Below are 21,716 nucleotides of genomic sequence, written 5' to 3'. Positions count from 1 at the left end.
TTAGCTCAATCATTTTGCCAAGTTGTTAAATTAGTTTTAGTTCATGCACAGCGGACTTTGCTCATTGCCAGCCTCCCTTAGAACCCATTGAGCACCAACAATGATAGATGGATACGGCTCAGAAGATTTGTCATCCAATCAAGTGAAATACTATTTGGGTGTTTCTATGTGTATATGTGGCCCTGCATCAGTCTTGACAGATCAGGATCAATACCATTATCATGTTTTTGTGAACTGTTAAGATGAGACTGATTTTATGTTGGCCTTTCATTCATAACAATTTCATAACGTTTAACATAAGCATATTGTTCTATCTAGGCTACACAAAATATCTCTCTTGGGAATGTGCCTTCAATGTGCCTATGATTTGCTGAAGTTATTAGCCTGTTATGTTATGATGAAACAATCTGACCTGACAACTCAATTCACAAACAGGCAGGCAGGCTAATACAGCTACATCTGGTAGCACAGGCAGGCTAATACAGCTACATCTAGTATTACAGGCAGGCTAATACAGCTACATCTAGTAGTACAGGCTAACACAGCTACATCTAGTAATACAGGCAGGCTAACACAGCTACATCTAGTAATACAGGCAGGCTAATACGGCTACATCTAGTAATACAGGCAGGCTAATACGGCTACATCTAGTAGCACAGGCAGGCTAATACAGCTACATCTAGTAATACAGGCAGGCTAATACAGCTACATCTAGTAATACAGGCAGGCTAATACGGCTACATCTAGTAATACAGGCAGGCTAATACGGCTACATCTAGTAGCACAGGCAGGCTAATACAGCTACATCTAGTGATACAGGCAGGCTAATACAGCTACATCTAGTAATACAGGCAGGCTAATACAGCTACATCTAGTAATACAGGCATGCTAATACAGCTACATCTAGTAGTACAGGCAGGCTAATACAGCTACATCTAGTAGTACAGGCAGGCTAATACAGCTACATCTGGTGATACAGGCAGGCTAATACATCTAGTGGTACAGGCAGTTAGGCTAATACAGCTACATCTAGTAATACAGGCAGGCAGGCTAATACAGCTACATCTAGTGATACAGGTAGGCTAATACAGCTAGTAGTACAGGCAGGCTAATACAGCTACATCTAGTGGTACCCCCTCATGTGACACTGAAAACGGGTGAGCCCTCACAGCTTAGATAGTTTAAGGTTTGTTGGAAAAATGCCGCTATAGATTGATAATCACAACATTTTTGATATACCGTATCTAAAGGTTTGATCATAAATAAGGTTGATTTTGTTTTTGGCAAATACGTATTTGGTGGTAAAGGGAGATATTTCAATACAAATCTAAATGTGGTTAACAAATACGTTTAGCATGTTAAAGTAGCTTCTTGTAAAATATTTGCAGATTGGGTTAAAAGAAGTATTGTAGTATGTAAACCTTATGTGTTTAATAACTTCTGATTATGTTCGTCATATGATGATTTCCTATAACTCCCAGCTAATGTTCTTTTACACTCTTGGAGTTAAATTGATTTATACTTCATGTAACATAGCAACCAATACTTCATGTAACATAGCAACCACTGACCAATACTGCAGTAACTACCTCATGGCAACCAAACAAGCAACATCCTAGCAACCACTTCAAAATCCACACACAAATCTTACAGCATGCATCATGGATGCACCATAGTACATTTCCTGCAACAACCAAGCAACCACCTCATGTTCCAAAACAGTACACTAAAGATATCCAGCATAGTGTAGCATAATCCTAGCAGCAACTCAGATAGATAGATAGATAGATAGATAGATGGATACTTTATTAATCCCGAGGGAAATTTAGGTAATCCAGTACCTTATACACATACACAAATACACTTATACACTTATACACCTCACCGACATACATACATAAATCACATATACATACACATAGGGAGAACATATTCACACAGAGTGTTTCCAGATACAGGAAAGGGTCTGACCCTATTGTACATAGTGGAGCAGATATTGGCCAGATCCACCAAACTGACCTGTCCTTTACCCAAGCACACAACCACCTTCTAACAACACAAGTCTGATCTGCATTTGGAATTGAATTGGTCAAGAACTGGCCCTTCTATAAATCTAGTCAATTGTATTTCAAATACAATACTTGATCATCCATGATAGACTTCTGGATGATTGGGGGGTACATTAACAAATGTTGGAATATGGTATATTTACTGCACTGTGGGATTGTAGTTGAGAACTGTTTAATGTATTTCTAATGTATGCACGTTTGATTTTTGAGAGGGGCCATAGCACATGGCATCTACCTTTGTGTACATCTGAGAGGGGCCCTATCTCAATCTGCCCTGAAATTGAAACCTTTTTTGCATAAAAGGTGGTAACGGAGAATCTGTAAATAATTGTGTGGACTGCTTAATAACAGTTACACGTAGAGTTAAGCTGTTACACATGTGTAACAGATATTTTAAAATAATTAAAAACATAACATAACTTAATTGCTTAATTGTTTTGCAGCCAGGCTATACATATATTTTTGCATATACACATGCAAATATCATATTTATATTTCATATTGCACTTCTTTTCAAAGCACTAAGATCCAAGAGAAACTATGTATAAACTGTATATATATTATATAAATATACTGGATACTAAACAATATATATGCTGTACACAAGGCTTCTTCAAAATCCCGAGCGTTTTGGACAAAGGTTCGACTCCTCCTGAGGATGTATACAGTGATGAGCCAAAACATTGATATGACAGACAGTATGACCACACATAGATTGATATGACAGACAGTATGATCACACATAGATGAAGTGACATTGATATGATATGACCACACATACATTGATATGACATACAGTATGACCATTGATATGACATACAGTATGACCACACACACATTGATATGATAGTATGATCACACATAGATGAAGCGACATTGATATGACATTCTGGATGCATGAAAAATAGGAAGGTGTAAAGACCTCAGTGACTTTGACACAGGTCAAATTGCTATGGCCAGATGACTCGGCTGCATCTCTAAAAACGGCTCCTGGGGTGGGAGGAACCGGCGAGTAAGTAAGACTCAAGGAACAACACAACATATTCTTGCTGAAGACTTTGGTGTGGAGAGTAGAAATTTGTCTCCAATAATTTAGAAAAGACAAATCAAGTCTACAACTTTGACATTCTTTTTTTCTGAATCAAACATTCACACATTTTTTGAAGTTATCTTGTAGGGTGTTTGTAGCACATTTTAAGCAAGGTTGTCACCCTGGGCAGCCAAAGGCCTATTCCAAAGGGGTCCGTGTTGCCTGCTCTTCCTTGGTCTTCCTACGTTCAATCACAGTGTTTGTTAGATCAAAAGAACCCACCTTTAAGCCACTTGGTACAGCTGGCATAGCCTCCCCTGCAAACAGGCATGCATGGGTTTGTAGTTACACACACACACACACACACACACATTTACATTGTCATTTAGCAGACGCTTTTGTCCAAAGCGACGTACAAGGGAGAGAACAGTCAAGCTAAGAGCAATAAAAAGCATGGTGTAACAATAAATACTACTTTACATGAGAATTAGAAAACAACGACCTAGAAAAAAGGAAACAGAAGTGCAGGAATGTAACTGCTGAAGTGCAAGTTAATCGCTAGTCAGGTGCCAGTTAGGAAGGGAGGTGCTCTCTGAAGAGTTGGGTCTTCAAAAGCTTCTTGAAGGTAGAGAGGGACGCCCCTGCTCTGGTAGTACTAAGCAGTTCGTTCCACCAACGTGGAACTACAAATGAGAATAGTCTGGATTGCCGTGCTTGCGCAGACGGCAGTGCCAAACGACGCTCACTAGACGCTCTATTCTACTCACCCAGACTTCATATACTTTACATTATGACAGTTGACCATTCCTCTCTCACTATTTCTCCCCCTCGGCCTCACTTATCAATTCTTACACACATTTTCCTCCTTTTGATTCTTTTAACCTATACAGTGGGGCAAATAAGTATTTGACCCCCTGCCGATTTTGCAAGTTTGCCCACTTGCAAAGAAATGTGTGATCTATAATTGTAATGGTAGGTCTATTTTAACAGTGAGAGACAGAATATCAACAAAAACATCCAGAAAACTGCATTTTATGAATTAACAGTTATGAATTGATTTGCATTTGATCGCAGGAAATAAGTATTTAATCCCCTAGCAAAACATGACTTAGTACTTGGTGGAGTAACCCTTGTTGGCAAGCACAGACATCAGACGTTTCTTGTAGTTGGTCACCAGGTTTACACGCATCTCAGGAGGAATTTAGTCCACTCCTCTTTGCAGATCCTCTCCAAATCCTTAAGGTTGCGTGACTGTCGCTTGGCAACGCAAAGCTTCAGCTCTATCCACAGATTGTCTATGGGATTAAGGTCCGGAGACCTTCAGCTCCATCCACAGATTGTCTATGGGATTAAGGTCTGGAGACTGGCTAGGCCACTCCATGTATTTCTGGGGTTATCCTACACCTTTCGGATGATCACCGATACTGCACGAGGCGGAATCTTGCGTGGAGCCCCAGACCAAGGGTGATTGACAGTTGTTTGGTGTTGCTTCCATTTGCGAATAATCGCACCAACAGTTGTCTGCTTCTCACCAAGCTGCTTGCCGATGGTTTTGTAGCCCATTCCAGCCTTGTGCAGGTCTACAATCTTATCTCTGACGTCCTTGGTCAACTCTTTGGTCTTGCCCATGGTGGTGAGGTTGAAGGTGTGAAGTATGATTTCTTTTATACACGTCACCAGTTGAGATCAGGTGTACCTTGTTAGGCCTAATGAGGACTAATCTGTGTGCCTCGTGGGCACATAACTGGTCTGTGGGAGCCAGAATTCTTGCTGCTTGGTAGGGGATCAAATACTTATTTCCCGCGATCAAATGCAAATCAATTCATACAGTAACTGTTATAAAAATGCAGTTTTCTGGATGTTTTTGTTGATATTCTGTCTCTCAATTCTAAAATAGACCTACCATTACAATTATAGATCACGCATTTCTTTGCAAGTAGGCAAACTTGTGAAATCGGCAGGGCGTCAAATACTTATTTGCCCCACTGTATTTCAGCTTCCTTTCCTTCTAACTGTCCTTGACTTGCCCCTTCTCCACGCCATCCTGCTGCTGGGCACGGACTGCCCTCCATCTGCCCCTTCTCCACGCCATCCTGCTGCTGGGCACGGACTGCCCTCCATCTGCCCCAACTCTGAGTACCTCTCTGAATTCATCAATGGCACTTGGTATTGGCTGAGGGACATTAGCTTTTAGCTAGTCAAGAGACTTTATGTAGATTCGCTTGGAGAAATCCTGTGATCCTAGCAACCTCCTTCTCTACCATAGCCAACACAATTCCATACATCATATCAACTAGCTAGCGTCACCTTAGCCACTGCGGTCTATACCATGGAAACAACAAAGCAAACCAGTTGAGGGTTTAGTGTCCATTGAAATGAGTTCCAGGGACAGTGATATTGGAGATAACTGGATTTGCTGGTGTCACCACAGCACTATTAATAACTGGTAAGAATCACTGTAATAATCATCAAAGTCATCAAAACTGTGTACTAGTTTCAAGAAAAACACACTGTACCTGGTGAATTCTGTGATGCCACTGCATTAGCCACTGATTGAAATTCTTACTCCACCTACTCAATATACCCCCCCCCCCCCACACACACACACACACACATACACACAGCACTCAAGTGTCACTTTCAACCCATAATTCCACATGCAAGAAATCCACATGAAGTTGTACACTTTGGTCTGATTCACATATACATGAGTACAGTGAATGTCAATGAAATTGTGGATTTTGTTGCATTCATGTTGTCAATTAAAATGCATGATACCCATCAAATGAGCAGATTTGGTTCTTGTATTAAGTGTTCCATTAGGCAGACATCATGTGTGTGTGTGTGTGTGTGTGTGTGTGTGTGTGTGTGTGTGTGTGTGTGTGTGTGTGTGTGTGTGTGTGTGTGTGTGTGTGTGTGTGTGTGTGTGTGTGTGTGTGTGTGTGTGTGTGTGTGTGTGTGTGTGTGTGTGTGTGTGTGTGTGTGTGTGTGTGTGTGTGTGTGTAAGTTAGTGGGGCCTGAAGCACTATTTCAAAGCTATGCTTTCTACAAACATACAGCCTGAAGTCGCCATCCACTGAATCCAATTAAAAAGGATCATTAGCACACCCTAATCTAACCATATGTTTTATTTTTTTTTAACCATTACATTTTTGTTCATGATAGTTATGTGTTTTAATAATAATTGAAATTGTATTCACTGTATACAGTGAATAAAGATACTTTATAATGATTTGTCCCCAGTACTGATTATTGCAGTTTTCATATTTACTAAAACATGTGTGTACTAGATAAAAGTTCTCTATTTCATTGAATAATTGTGCGTGCAAGACCAGCAAGCTAATACAATTAGTGTGGAAGAAAAGAGATTGTACATGCAAACATCATCAATCTGTTGAGTGTGAGGGAGCTAATACAATTAGTGTGGAAGAAAAGAGATTGTACATGCAAACATCATCAATCTGTTGAGTGTGAGGGAGCTAATACAATTAGAGTGGAAGAAAAGAGATTGTACATGCAAACATCATCAATCTGTTGAGTGTGGGGGAGCTAATACAATTAGTGTAGAAGAAAAGAGATTGTACATGCAAACATCATCAATCTGTTGAGTGTGAGGGAGAATCACCACTGAAGACCATATGCACCATCCATGTCCAGAATTTCATCTGATTTAAACACATGAGCGGCAAAAGGGGGGCAAAAACTGATTCTATTGCCCAGGTGTATTTCACCTCATTTCTACCAGTTAGACAGTGCCACCTCAGCTTCTAGGACGAGTTGAGGGTTAGGTCTGATATAGGATGCATAGTCTTCAAATAACCGTCTTCTTGGCAATTTGATGGAAGGTAGGCCTCTTTGAGAGGCAGTAGATGCTGCGAGTGGAAAGTGTGATGCTTTAGTGAAATAACTTTATTTTTTTTCAAAGCTTATTTGCTAAATGATTGCTAAACCATTGCGAGACAGATGTTTCCATCTGGAGTGATGGACAGAAGAGACTCAGGAGTGGTCGTAATTTGAGAGAGTTGACCATAGATGCATATGGACAAATGCACTGTTCATTTTAATGACAGTAGTTGTTCCATTCCCAGTAGAGTCCATTTTAGAATATTGTAAGAAAGATAGAAAAGAAATGAGGTGAAAAAGATTACATTAGATAATTAGATAAACAGCCTTGAGCAGATCATCTAGAAGAACACAGACACCAGACAATGTCAAATATCTATAGTAAAGGAAGACATGAATCAGGAAAGTTTGGTTTAGAGATACGATTTAGAGATACCTTTAAGGACAAGTCGTATTTGTGGGGTTAGAGAAGAGACTAGGAAAAAGCCAGGCTAATGACTTGGAATATCCAATTTGTGGATGGAAGGTTGGTTTGAGGTCGTCGAGACTGTTCCGTTGTTCACACTGACTGAAAAATAAAAGATAATTGGTGGAATAGCAGTAGCTTGCAGTCTTACAGACGGACGGACATGTGGTGCAGCTGTTCAGTAGTTCTTGAGTTTATGGTTGTCTATGTGAATGTGTGCGCTATTTTCATTCGTTTAGGAAGTCAAGTGTGCTTCTGCTGTTTGCAGGACCACAGGCACAAATGAGCCAATAGATGCACACACGTTTCTGGTGATTGTTGGTAAAGCTAGCGATTTTGCAGAGTTTCAAGATGCAGATTGGATGATTGACTTTGCCCTCGGGTGGATGTAATGGGCTAATTAAACGACCTCAATCTGCAGTTGCAGTGGAAGAGTATGGTATACCAATGACTATGAGCACAAACTGTATTCCCATGTGCAAGCATTCAAAGCCAAGCTGGGCCTGTTTTCCCGACAGATCACATATTTTCCAACACTGGCTACTGTGCCACACTGAGAGATATACCACTACACTCAAAGACTTCATCCTAAACTTAATTTCATAGTGTTTCTTTGATTTTGCAAATATTGAAAGAGAGCTGGAGATAGTGACCTCTCCCCTTTCCTGAAGTGAGAAAGCGCCTCTAGAGGCTCAACTTGAGCTGAGTGACAGGCAGTGCAGCCCTGTTCACAAGGGCAAGTTCAGTACATCCACACTGGACAACTTCTACGGTGCACTAAAGGAAGCCCAGTTTGCAAACTTGTGCGGCACGCAGAGGATGCTCATTTTATGTGGCTTTTTCTGGGATGGACTCCACAACAATTCCAACAATTCCTGCTACAGATCATGGCTAACAGATAAACATGTGCCGTCTGTGTTGCACATCTCAATATCAAACATGACGCCAGACTTTGATGGTCTTGCAAAGAGAAGTGACCGCCCCAGTTGTTGACATTAGTTATTGCATACAGTAAGAGTTTGCCACTTTTTTAGGGCCACCTGCCTAAAGTAGATGGGACTGTTAATGCTTGTAAATCAAATTTCAGTATATTTTGCTGAATATTGGAACTTCAATTCTGGACTGAGATAAAAAAAAAGAAAGATTATTATTTTTTAATAACTAGATTTTGTAATATACATTAGATGAAAAATGTAATAGATTAGATGAAAAAATAGAGAAAATCCTTAAGCTTTAAGTTAATAAAATTGTGATATTTGACATAATGCATCTCTTAATAATAAATATGAAGTATCTCTAAATATAAATAAAATATTAAAATTAGATTATTGAAAATAGCTCATGTCTGTGTGTATAATGTAAAGGTTTAAGTGTCTTTTTTCATTCAGTGATGCAGGTCTGTACCACAGTGGTAAAATAAAGTTTGTTAACTGTATATCAGCCTGCCTCAAGTTCATTTATGTAACATAGTGCAATGTGATCCATGGTGCAGTCTCTATCCTGGCAAAAGGGTGTTGATATTTGAGCCAATCAAATACAGCCCACCCTTCTGTGCTACCAATCAAAGTTGGAGTACAACCGCCCCTTGTTGCTGATTGGCTGGAATAGTGTCTGGCTCAGTCCAAGCCACTATTCCTTTTCCATTTACAATGCCAAGACTGTGCAGGAGCCAGAGAGGTTTTGAGCACACACACTGGAGGAACACAAGGAGAATTTAGCTATTTTCAACAAAAGGTATACTGGACTATGATCAAGGACTGTGATATAGATTAACAGAATAACACAGGTTGCAACTATTTTGACTGAGGGAACATGGAACTATGGCCTTGTAATGTTGGACTACAATTTCATTTTTGCCTTCCAAAGTGCCCTCTAGATAATTGTGCCCTAATAATGGCAGCATTGTTCATGAACATTTTAAAAAGAGGAGGTCAATGCGTCCTAATATGTATGAATGAAGGTTTTGCTGCAGTGCAAGAGTCCCAATAAGAAGAAGAACTATCCCAATAAGGCCCCAAAAACTAAAAGTACCATTTTGAAGTGGCAATGCCTTGAGTAAGCCTCAATGATGTTGAGATTGCCCCTACATTAATGTGGAAAAATGTAAAGGAGGCTTCAGGAGGGTGCACAGATATTTGATGCCCAATATCCTGAATTTTCATTTTCTTCACATTTCCCTCGACACTTTAAGAGTGATATTTCAGTTCCAAATGTATGAAAATATATTTGTTCCTCTTTTGGCCATGTATCTACCTTGGGAAAAACAAATGGATTGAAGGATTCATGTATCTCAACCTGCCTTAATCTTACAGAAAGGGTCTGTTAACATATCCCATAAGGGCCATGAACACTGGCCATTGGGTTTCCATGTACTGTGCTCTCACTGATCTCCAGCTGAAGTCCTCTGTCCTTTCAGAGGAAAGAGAAGATTGTGAGATTGACATTGTAACCTAACTCCCAAGTTCTTCTGGCGGTATTGACAAGGCCTACAATTTCTGGCAACTTTTAACATCATCAATATCTCACAGGTGAGCGACAATGGTCAACTCTTGTGTCCAGGCTCATTTGAACAGATTCAAAGTGTGTCACCAGTGTATAACCATTCACAGTGGTAGCTTGTAAGGAGATGGACTGTTAAATGACAATCACAATTCACATTTCCTTGTGACACAGCTGCAGCAAGCATTTTCAGAAAGGTTATGCATTACGGGAAAAATAGGCAACCTATCATGTTTGATTTAGCTCGTTCTCCCAAAGGCAAAGTCCTAAGTCCACTTTGCTCTTGGGGAGAATCATTAGTAGTGAGAGACCAAAAACGTGCCAGAATTCCTTGTGAATAGTCCATCACACACCTTTCCTTCATACCAAGCATGACAGAAGAAAATGCTGGTATCAGTATGCTCTATGTCAGCTAGCAGAACATTCGTTTTAATAAGGATGATTTGTGCATACATGTCAGTCCTGCATTTTGACATTTCCATTTCGGGTTTTATTCCCTTTAGAGGCTAGATGTAGGTGGCAGCTCAATGGAGCCGGACGACGACCTTCCTGGAAATCCAGGATCCAAGGATCCTTCCTGGAAATCCTTGTTCCCCTTCAAGACGAGGGAGAGTTTACAGAAAGGTAGATATGGTCGGATTACTATTACTAACAAATAGCATTCCAAATTGTTATACATATCTAGCCGGGAAACTGTGGTCAGTAAGCAAAACCTCTGGCATGGCATGTCCATCAAAACACTATGAACTGCGTGTAGCCTTGAGCCCCCGTCATCTTGGCGTCACTTTTTGTTTACTTTTGTGAAGGGAGGTTATCTAAGTGGGGAGTATGAAATCACTTACCTTGCTAGCCGACAGTTACCCACACCTGCATATAGCTTATTTGAAAATAAGTATGTTGTCATTACAAGCCAGTCGCCCCCAGGATTTAGCGATTTTTATTGGAATTTTTTTGCTATTTTTATTTTATCAAAATGCAAGATTTTGTGGTGGTGGTGACTTCTAAAAATGACACAGTACAGGCTGTTGACTGTCAACTAACTGCAATGTGGCTAAAACATGTTCTTGTACATCTGGGGCGGTTTGTCCAAGCAAAAAGATGAAGCAGCACTTAATGGAAAATTCACGAGAGTGGGAAAAACAACACAGATTTAAACAGCATGTGTCTGTTCACATCTACTGACTGATTACTCGTCTATGTTGCTGTGTATAGCATAAACAAAGTGACAACGTGAGCTGTCCAAACAGTGCTCCCCCACTGACCAAGTTTTAAATAACATGAAGGTCAGGTCATGGGCATGCAGTGGACAGATAGATTGCAACAGGTGTAATCTGTTTTTGTTATTGGTCCACTGACCTTTTGTCCCGGGTTTTGAAGTGCCGCTTTGAAGCAACTGTACGCGTTCATATAAAGATGATTGATATTATTAGATCTAACAAATTACAGTGTTTGATCATTATCACAACATTCTGTGGGTCCCTATAAGTGCTACAGTTATGGTAGGTTATTCTGCACACAAGAGAGATTACAGCAATAAACGATAAAGATGTCCTTGCTTTCAGCAAACATTAATGTTGTCGATGTTCTGTGAGCTATGAAGAAAAAGTGCAGTTTAAGCATGAAGTTAGACCACCACCTGACTTAACTTTATACCAGAAACGTGAGGCTGCGGTCAGGTAGCCTAGTCTTTTGTTGCTTAGGAACGTACCTGAATAAAAATGACCCGGAAGTATCTAAGTGGTAGCCATGATAGTAGCTGGTCAAATTTTCTAAATGCTTAGGAAAGATGCTCCAATACTTCTTTCTTATCTCCGTTAGCATAGGGTAAACTGGACCATCCTTTATGAAAGGAAAGGCAATCATAAGTTTCATAATTCTTTGCAGCAACAACATTTAAAGACCTACGTCAATAATATCCGCCTTTGCATAATTACTGTTCAACAGTGTGGGCCAATACATTGGAGTTTTAGTGTGAACAGCAATGTTTGCATTTGCATAACATTTCAGAAACTATTCAGACATGAGAAATGGTGACATCACTAATTTCTTCCACCCTGTAAAGCAGTGTGCCCGAGCGGATGGTTTGGTCAGACTTAAGGGATGGATGAAAGGCAAAACAGTACTTCCAAAAAGTTTTTTTTAAATTTTCTTATAAGTTACCAGCAGGTTTAACAGACAACACAAACAAACAAACAAACAAACAAAACACTGAATGCAAAATAAAAACAAACACCGGGACAATGCCCACTTAGCTATTCACATGGTTTCATACAACCATCAACTTAAGTCTGCTCACGTCAGCAACCTCTCTCAACTGAATTGTGCGGCCCGTATTTAAAACAGCTGGCCGTTACCATTACACGTGCATTAATCAATTAGCCGTTGCACACGGTCTTCTCGCCTTACACGCGTACTGACATAACACATTGCATATGTACCTGCATGTTTTACTATTAACTATGCCATTTAACACTTTATCAAAGACTTATTTAGACACACTAGGAACACCCCTGCCCCAATGAGCACTTCCCTCACAGAGCGCGAAATAAACACAGATAATCATTCTCAGCCCTGCATCCCCGTTTGCTTCCCACGTTCCCGGAAGACACATGCAACAGGTGAGTACGCAGCTAAACATTTTGTCCACGGATCAATGCACAGAAACCCCATCCCGTGTTAATCCCCACATCGTATCACATCTATGCACATCACACAACATAATCACATAATCCAACGTTCATGTATCGTTCCATCAGAACGTATTTTATAATCAGTGATCACGCATTGCGGGGAAACGCCCGCTTTACGTGACAGTCGCACTGCGCTCTGTCACACACCCAAAGAGTTGGGATCAGAGAGACACAGCACAGATAGTCAAAGATGATAGATGTAGCAGGATTAGTGGAAAATAAAAAGCAAAATGGAGGAGAAGTTGATATGTTGAGATGAAGAAAAACTAGAATTCCATTTCTTGAAGAAAGTGCTTGCAAAGCAAAAAAATTTAAATAAATATCAAGTAAAATATTAGAAAGATATTTAATGCACTGAGAGCACTTCACTTTACTAAAATGGAATTACTGAGATAATAATCCATAAATATTGTAGATTGACTGATAACATGGGGAGAGAGAAAAAAATAAAGATATAGAGAGAAAGACACAAAATTAAACAGATTGAGACATTAGATTGAGAGATATAAATAATGAAAGACATTTAAATTGTATTTATTTAAGACAGAGAGTGATAGTGATGGATAGAAAGACAAATAGATAGATGGATGGATAGAGTGAAAGAGTGAGTGAAAAAGAGATGAAGAAAGGAAAGATAGATAGATGAGTGGAAAGAGAGAGGGAGAGACAGGGGAGAGAGGGAATGAGTACATTGTGCTCATTTATTTTAAGTATCTCAAGAAGTACAAAGTGTAGAAAAACATAAAATAACATAGCTGAAGTGTCCAGTTTACAAGACCTATGGGACAAAGTTTGAACAAAGTTTCTACATGAAGCGGTTCAAGCTAAATTAATCACAGAAATTGGTCCAAAGAATACGAATAAGCACCTCGTTAAGCTCTCCCATCTAACAATGTCCTTCTACTTCTGTAAAAGAAGATGGTGGGGGTTTCCACATTACCCAATCTCTCCAATCTGTCCATCTCGCCTACCTGTCTCATATAGCGCTCTCACTTGTCCCAATCCTTGTTGTGGTTTTAGGAAGGATAGGGTTCATCAGCAGGTCATCTCCCTGGTGGGTTTCACTGGTCCATGTCATCTACACTCTCCTGTTTGGTTCCTGTCGATTTCTTGATTTCATGTTTTCGATGCAATTCTACTAGTTTGGGTTTCTGTAGCACATTGGGTTTTTAGATTGGGATTACTGGCCCCACGCTAAACCCCAACCTTGAGGACCAGGGTGTTGTTTTCATCTGCGCCCTTTCCCACAGACCAAGAGTGATGAAGAACATCCTACCACTCTCCTACAATATGTCAACTCTGAACCATATTCTGATGTTTTTTTATTTTTTATTTTTTTTAAACTATTCCGGTTATGGAACATAGCTGTGCTCTAAAGATTTGCGGTCAGCTATGACTGAAAGTAGACTATCAAATCTGGCTAATCAGTAACGAAAGCCTACCAAAGCATTGTATTTGGATGAGACTGTGAGGTAGTTTGATCGTCAACATGGTCATCAACTCTCGTAGAGTGATCAACGTTAGATTCTCCCCGACCTAAAAATCCTTCTAAAAAGCTCCATGACCAGAGATGTAGTAAAACGTGGGTGAATATTGGAGATGCTTTGAAAGATGGAGACAGTTTAGAGCCCAGAAAGATTTTAAGATAGATGCAGAGTTGGCTAATTTTCTCCTGAACAGATGACCATTGAGCTTCAGCTAAGGTTAGCTAATCTCAGTTTTTTTGGCAGTATAGCTGGCAATGTCATGCTGTGAAAGCTTTTCTTCCATTTTTGCAGGGTATTCCTGCCCGGTACACAGAACTATATAGGGCATATCCTGGATGGCTAGTGGGAAAGACACAGGTGTTAATATGTCCTTCACATGACCATATGCTATCAAAATGAATGTGAGGATGGTACCAAAACTAGTTGCCTATAAAACCATACCTCAAAAAGTGTCAGATTGTTGCATAGTGTTACTTTAAAGTAATTTCAACATTTGTGTACCCACATTCATACTCCGTGGTCTGTGTGCACCTGGGTTATCAAGGAGGCAAGTATTTGAGACACACAGCCGGTGAAGTGATCTTGACTAGTGCTGGCTAATGCCGTCATGCTAACACACTCTAATTTATTAGTCACACCAGAGGAGCGGACGGGCCATGGAGGTTTACTACCTCGGGAACAACCAGAGTGACAGAAATATACAACTGAAACCGCAAGTTTGCCTGTACATTGACTCAATGCGATTGCCTGTACAATTACCAATGCGATTACTCGAATACTGACGAGCAAATCGAGTAACGTTACTCATGTCCATCCCTAGACACTAGCTATTTATCTATCTTATCTAATAGAAACCATATGCCTGTTTTAGAATAGTTTATTCAATTTTGTGGCTGAATGAATGGATGTGCCCAGCCATAGCGTTATATTGCAAGGTACCACTAGGAGCTGCATTCTCTTCTCCTCCTCCTCTTCTCTCTTCTCCTCCTGCTCCTCCTCTTCTCCTCCTGCTCCTCTCTCTTCTCCTCTCTCTGCTCCTCCTCTCTCTTCTCCTCTCTCTTCTCCTCCTCTCTCTGCTCCTCTCTCTTCTCCTCCTGCTCCTCCTCTTCTCCTCCTGCTCCTCTCTCTTCTCCTCTCTCTCCTCCTCCTCTTCTCCTCCTGCTCCTCTCTCTTCTCCTCTCTGCTCCTCCTCTCTCTTCTCCTCTCTCTTCTCCTCCTGCTCCTCCTCTTCTCCTCCTGCTCCTCTCTCTGCTCCTCTCTCTTCTCCTCCTCCTGCTCCTCTCTCTGCTCCTCTCTCTTCTCCTCCTGCTCCTCTCTCTTCTCCTCCTCCTGCTCCTCTCTCTGCTCCTCTCTCTTCTCCTCCTGCTCCTCTCTCTTCTCCTCCTGCTCCTCTCTCTTCTCCTCTCTCTTCTCCTCTCTCTTCTCCTCCTCTCTCTGCTCCTCTCCTCCTGCTCCTCTCTCTGCCACTCTTCCTCCTCTCTCTTCTCCTCCTGCTCCTCTCTCTGCTCCTCTCTCTTCTCCTCCTGCTCCTCTCTCTTCTCCTCCTGCTCCTCCTCTTCTCCTCCTGCTCCTCTCTCTTCTCCTCCTCTCTCTTCTCCTCCTGCTCCTCTCTCTTCTCCTCTCTCTTCTCCTCCTGCTCCTCTCTCTGCTCCTCTCTCTGCTCCTCTCTCTTCTCCTCTTCTCCTCCTCTCTCTGCTCCTCTCTCTGCTCCTCTTTCTTCTCCTCCTGCTCCTCTTTCTTCTCCTCCTCTCCTCCTGCTCCTCTCTCTGCTCCTCCTGCTCCTCTCTCTGCCACTCTTCCTCCTCTCTCTTCTCCTCCTGCTCCTCTCTCTGCCACTTTTCCTCTAGCTCGGCCTCTCTGCCCTTTGCCTCTCGTATCACTGGCATCTGACCAGCCCTGACTGGCTTTACTTGACACCTGTGAGGGCACTTCATTACTGTGATCTGCATTGGGCTGCAACAAGGGTGCTAAAGCCCCTGCAAAGTAGGCCTAGCAACACCCCAGTAGTTTTGTGTAAGGATATGGCGTAATAGCACATAGCACTATTGACCTACAAGCATCACATTTGTTTGAGTTCATTGCACCCCACATCCCAGTTTACTTCTATGCTAACCCATCGGTTAACAACCTTGGGTTCACTGTTATCCTTCCTGTGTTTATATGAGATAGCTTGACAGTGTTTTGAGCACTCAAGTTCGGATATCACAGGGACACTGGATGGAGAGAGACTTAATGTATGATGTACTTTTGAAGAGACACTGGGATACAGGGAAAAAATATGGTTTCTGGTTTTGTTCACCCAAAATTACACACATTACTTTCATACAATTTCTTTAAAAAAACGAATTGAGCATGTAATAAACATACATTTTAGATGCGATATTGATTCTTTACAATTTATATGTAAATTATTAGATTATCATCAAGGTATTGAAAAGTTTAGTTTTCTTTAAATTATAGCCTAGACCTACCTGTCTCCATGTTTTTTTAGAGGGACAATATCTTCAAACGCAAATCTAAAGAACATGGGACTTTTGTTTTGACAAAAACTGACTTTAACGGACATGAAAAAAAAAAGAGAAAAGGAATAGAAAAGAAACACACCGGTCATGGAAGCTAAGTGGAAGCGATCAGTCTCTGGGTTGTCTCCTTCAACCGAAATGACTTCCCTAGCTAGAGCTTTGTCTCATACTCATTTAAATTCTCTCGAACAGTCTGATGTTTTTAGTTCGCAGATGTCTCCGTGTCGGAGTGGCATAAGCCAAGTCCGAAGGAGAAGGATCTCAAGTGCCACCAGTATCGACTCGGAGATGAGCCCAAGTGCCGAGGCAAAGGTCCTGGTTATCAACACTGGAGGGACTATTGGAATGATGACCCATAATAACGGTAAGATTAATGTATTGTTCGCCTGATCCTTATTTTTCCCGTTCAAAGGACCCATAGTTTTTGGCGGGTACCATAAGAGCCCACATTTAAAATAGCCTCATGCCAGTATTTATTATTTCAGTGCTCCCCCCCCCCCCCGGTATAACCAGTTTCTTAACCATGGACTTAAAGAGACAGTCTCGTTATTTAAATTGATCATAAAAAAACGGCTCAAACGAACGCGTACGGTGTAACCATGACAACAGATCACTCTGAAGATGAACTCAGATGAACTACAAAACGAGGTCATTTAGCGATACTCAGTTTCCAGTTTATTAGGAACACTGAGCTAAAACGGATGCACCAGTCCTGCAGGAAACTTAGCTTAATGAAGGTTATTATATTCATTAGTTGTTTTTAAACTAATTTGGAGATATTTTGATCAACTGTGACTGCAATTTGGTGCTGTTGTATTGTATTGCCTTGTACCGACGTGTTTTTAATACTTTGACCACCCCATTTCATTCAGTGAAGCAAGGCTAAATAACAGAATCTCTTTTGTGTTTTAATTCAATACAGTTTAACAGCATCACACATTAAATCCTCCAAAATGATCACAGTTGAATCACCACCTCTCTTAAACTGTTTCAACATAAACTGAACAGTATAACAATCATGAAGTTACAAAACTTGTAAAAGACTGCATTCCTTTTTGCTTGATGTAACTAATAAACGGGCGGCTGAACTATATTTTGTCCATATGTGGAGTTCCCTGTGGGAAAATAATATGGGGATGATGTTCAATAATCACTCCTACCAAACTCTGGGTAACTTAATACTGTGGTGAGCACCTGTATCCAAAACACTGCATGATCCCGGCAGTGCTCAGGTGCCCCATACCCTGCATGACCCCGACAGCCCCAAAGAACCAGAAGGAGGTGTCATGTTTCACTTCCACACACCATGACGGTAGACATGTACACTAATGATGGGCCAATGGCGGGCCGCAGGGAGTGTCTGCAGTCCTAGTCGGTGCGTCCCACACTGTCAGCACTAGTCAGACCCCTGTCAGCGGCTTTTTCTCTGTCAGTGAGTCTACAGTGAGGTAGCTTTCACTTGCTCTGGAGGTCCAACTATCATTGGAGAGAGTTAGATAGGGAGTCTGAGACATTTTGTTTTCAATTTCTCTCTGCTTTACTGCTGAAATGTGTGCGGGAGGGGATATGGTAACACGGTTCATTTTTCCATCAGGTGACATAATCTTGTGTCAGTTACCACGAAATAGGGCTGGACATTAACACATCTCATTAACACATCTCATTAACACATCTCATTAACACATCTCATTAACACATCGGCTAGAAATACTCCCACTGCTTTCCTTATTACCACCGCCAAGGTTTCCGGTGCAGTTATCTTGTTCATTTGTCTCTCTGTAAACAGGATTATGCAAAAACTACTGGCTTGATGTCCATGAAAGGAGTAGCATGGGCCAAAGAAAAACCTAGTCAATTTTGTGCCATTTGGCGTTGGCCTTGGGTTTGGCGTTGGCCTTGGGTTTTTGCTCTCCGAGGGCCCTTCTTGTTTCTTTTCATTTGTCACAAATGGACGTCATCCCAAAGCGAAGAAAGACAAAGTGAGTTGGTAGAGTTTGGGTGCCTGTGTACTTAATATGTACTTAATGGATATGGTGATGATGAACAATGTTTCCACAGCCAGCAGCATTTGCATAGGTCACGCTATAAAAGAGAGAACATTTGGTTATTTAGCATCAATTTGATAAATTGATGAAGAAAATTATTTAGGTAAACACTTGACAGTAGGTAGTATAGCCACTTATATGATCTAGAAAGAGAGGGAGAGGATGCCCGGCATTTTGTTTATGTTTATGAGTTATGTTTAGTTATAGTTGGCTGACATGGTGCATGCTGAATTTGAGTTAGACAAGGATAGCAAGGCTGGCAGGATACAGCAACAGTGCACAACGCGCCGCCCGCATGCTGTACCCGGGATCCGTAAAGGCCCTCCTTCACAGTACAGCATACGCTGTCTGTAGCCCAGTTGTAATTTTATGTGTTGAGTTGTGATGAGTTATGTTTAGTTACGTTGGCTGGCTTGGTGTATGGGGATTTTTTGTTATACAAGCATAGTAAGGGTGGCAGGATACAATAGCACAATGGTCGGGGACAGCCGCAACACATGCTGCATGCTGGGATGGAAGCAGCAAGATTATTCCACAGGAGGGCAGCTTGATAGCAGAAGGGCTTTGTATGTTAGAAGGAGAACTTTGAAACCAATTCTACTTATGACAGAGGCAAGTACAGGTGAGATATGTTCATATGTTTTAGTCCTAGTGCGAGCAGCAGCGTTCTGCTGGAGGCTCTCTATTCAGTTGATGCTACATCCGGACAGCAGAGCGTGGCAGAAGTCTAGTGGCAACGTTAAACAAATGCACGGATTTGGGTTTAGTTAGGGTTTTACCCGCCAAAATTAAACAGTGCTTTGTATGTATCAGTAATATACTGCCTTCATGTCATTTTCATTTTAATTTACCCCACATGAACTTTACAAGTTCGATGGAATACTGTGGCTGTCATTGTATGTGTGCATATATTAGTAGAAAATCACAAGAATGACAAAGAGTCTAATCCCACAAGAGAAAGAGAGTTGAGGTATACCTGGAAATGTCTATTGCCAATCCTGCATAATGGTACTTTACATGTAAACTCTAGTTTGGCTGTAAGCACTGACATTTTCTTCAGAATATGAATTGTATGATGTCTATTTTTATCCAGTTTATTTTATTTTATTTATGCATAGATACCTCATATGAAATTAGATTTTCCCCAATGCCCAGTTTTCTCTTGTATTCCACAGTTTGCTTTTTTGAAACTGTAAAAAGTTATTTGACACCCCCATGTGTTTCTCTCTCTCTCTCTCTCTCTCTCTCTCTCTCTCTCTCTCTCTCTCTCTCTCACGCAGTCTTATGTCCAGAACCCAATGCGTTTTTGAGGACCCTGAAGACTCTGCCACACTTGCACGATGAGCTGTATGCTCAGCACACCAATCTCTATGACTACCACGGACCTGCTGAAAACACCCTGGTCCTCCCGTAGGTCTCCGCCATTGACTGACACTCACACTCCTAAATCTTAGGAATATCCAAAGGTATACTTACTACGTATACTTTTTTTTCTTAACACACTACTCTGTGGTGTTCTCAAAATTGCTACATGACCCTTGTATAACACTTTCAGGACAGCAACGATACATTTACAATACATTTGGCTTAATGTTACTGCTGAAACCTGATATGTTGCCAACAATTGTACAACTGTGTAGCTTGGTGTAATAAAGTTTGGCCTATTCAATGAATAGACCTATTTAAAATTTCTGTAGTAAAAAAAAACATTACATATCAACCCCTTTTAACCTGGTGCATTAAACAAGCAATGAAAATGTTAAATAATATTTCCTTTTAGTCCAAACCAGTGTACCAACTTCACACTAAACTCTTCTCATTCAGCTCTTACTCAACTGTCACTCAACTCTTTGTCTCCTTGACATGACCTTGTCCTTCAAAAACTTTTGATTTGTGATCTGTGACTTGATCTGATTTGTGAATTCTGTATTTCCTCCTTCCTTATAGTATTGTGTGTCCTCTCCACTCTGCCCATTGTGCTCAGGCTCTCCAAGCAGAAGAAGAGGATCGTTTACACCGTGATGGAGTACTGCCCCTTACTCGACTCCTGCAACATGACCACTGATGACTGGGCCACCATTGCCAAAGATATTGAGGTATTTTTAGGGTAGAATGATGTTGGTATTCTTCTGGAAAGCAGTATTACCATTAAGTCTTTAAGAGTTTCTAGTGGCAAAACATCAATTTAGAACTTTCTCTAGAACCTTTTAGTCCTCTCACATCCCCCATACAAAATCCCAACCTTACCCGCAGAATATGGACAACTGCAATACTTATCCACCGCCAAAGTACTTTTACCATATTTTGATATTAGAGTTGGTTATTGGCTAGAAATGACCAAGAAATGTTTGGCATGAATTAGTGGCGTCAAAATGAAAGGTACAGATACTAATCCAATGCATGTTTTAAAGGTCCAGATACTAATCCAATGCACGTTTTAAAGGTCCAGATACTAATCCAATGCACGTTTTAAAGGTCCAGATACTAATCCAATGCACGTTTTAAAGGTCCAGATACTAATCCAATGCACGTTTTAAAGGTCCAGATACTAATCCAATGCACGTTTTAAAGGTCCAGATACTAATCCAATGCACGTTTTGAAGGTGCAGATACTAATCCAATGCACGTTTTGAAGGTCCAGATACTAATCCAATGCACGTTTTAAAGGTCCAGATACTAATCCAATGCACGTTTTAAAGGTCCAGATACTAATCCAATGCACGTTTTAAAGGTCCAGATACTAATCCAATGCACGTTTTGAAGGTGCAGATACTAATCCAATGCACGTTTTGAAGGTCCAGATACTAATCCAATGCACGTTTTAAAGGTCCAGATACTAATCCAATGCACGTTTTGAAGGTGCAGATACTAATCCAATGCACGTTTTGAAGGTCCAGATACTAATCCAATGCACGTTTTGAAGGTGCAGATACTAATCCAATGCACGTTTTGAAGGTGCAGATACTAATCCAATGCACGTTTTGAAGGTCCAGATACTAATCCAATGCACGTTTTGAGAAATTCTGCTGAATTGCTCTTCACAATCCTCTAGCTGCCCGCTCAGT

General features: G+C 40.9%; 1 protein-coding gene across 5 annotated transcripts in view; it reads left to right on the top strand.

Moving 5' to 3' along the window:
• Positions 1–10,230: 10,230 nt before the first annotated feature.
• aspg (asparaginase homolog (S. cerevisiae)) overlaps positions 10,231–21,716 on the top strand; it is a 31,749-nt gene continuing 20,263 nt past the window's right edge. For 3 of the 5 annotated variants that reach the window (XM_042708616.1, XM_042708615.1, XM_031572698.2), the window contains exons 1-5: positions 10,231–10,297; positions 10,411–10,531; positions 16,813–16,970; positions 19,932–20,061; positions 20,636–20,747. In XM_042708616.1, the coding sequence (XP_042564550.1) occupies positions 10,279–10,297; positions 10,411–10,531; positions 16,813–16,970; positions 19,932–20,061; positions 20,636–20,747 (540 nt within the window). In that variant the 5' untranslated portion in view covers positions 10,231–10,278. Of the gene's footprint in view, positions 10,298–10,410; positions 10,532–12,336; positions 12,526–16,286; positions 16,319–16,812; positions 16,971–19,931; positions 20,062–20,635; positions 20,748–21,716 lie in introns of those variants that run through there. The other 2 variants (XM_031572696.2, XM_031572695.1) reach the window with 2 other exon arrangements.

Source organism: Clupea harengus, chromosome 8 (assembly GCF_900700415.2).
Source record: "Clupea harengus chromosome 8, Ch_v2.0.2, whole genome shotgun sequence".
Classification (NCBI taxonomy): Eukaryota; Metazoa; Chordata; class Actinopteri; order Clupeiformes; family Clupeidae; genus Clupea; species Clupea harengus.
The sequence above is the reverse complement of the archived record's forward strand: the minus strand, read 5'-3'. Positions and strand labels throughout refer to the sequence as shown.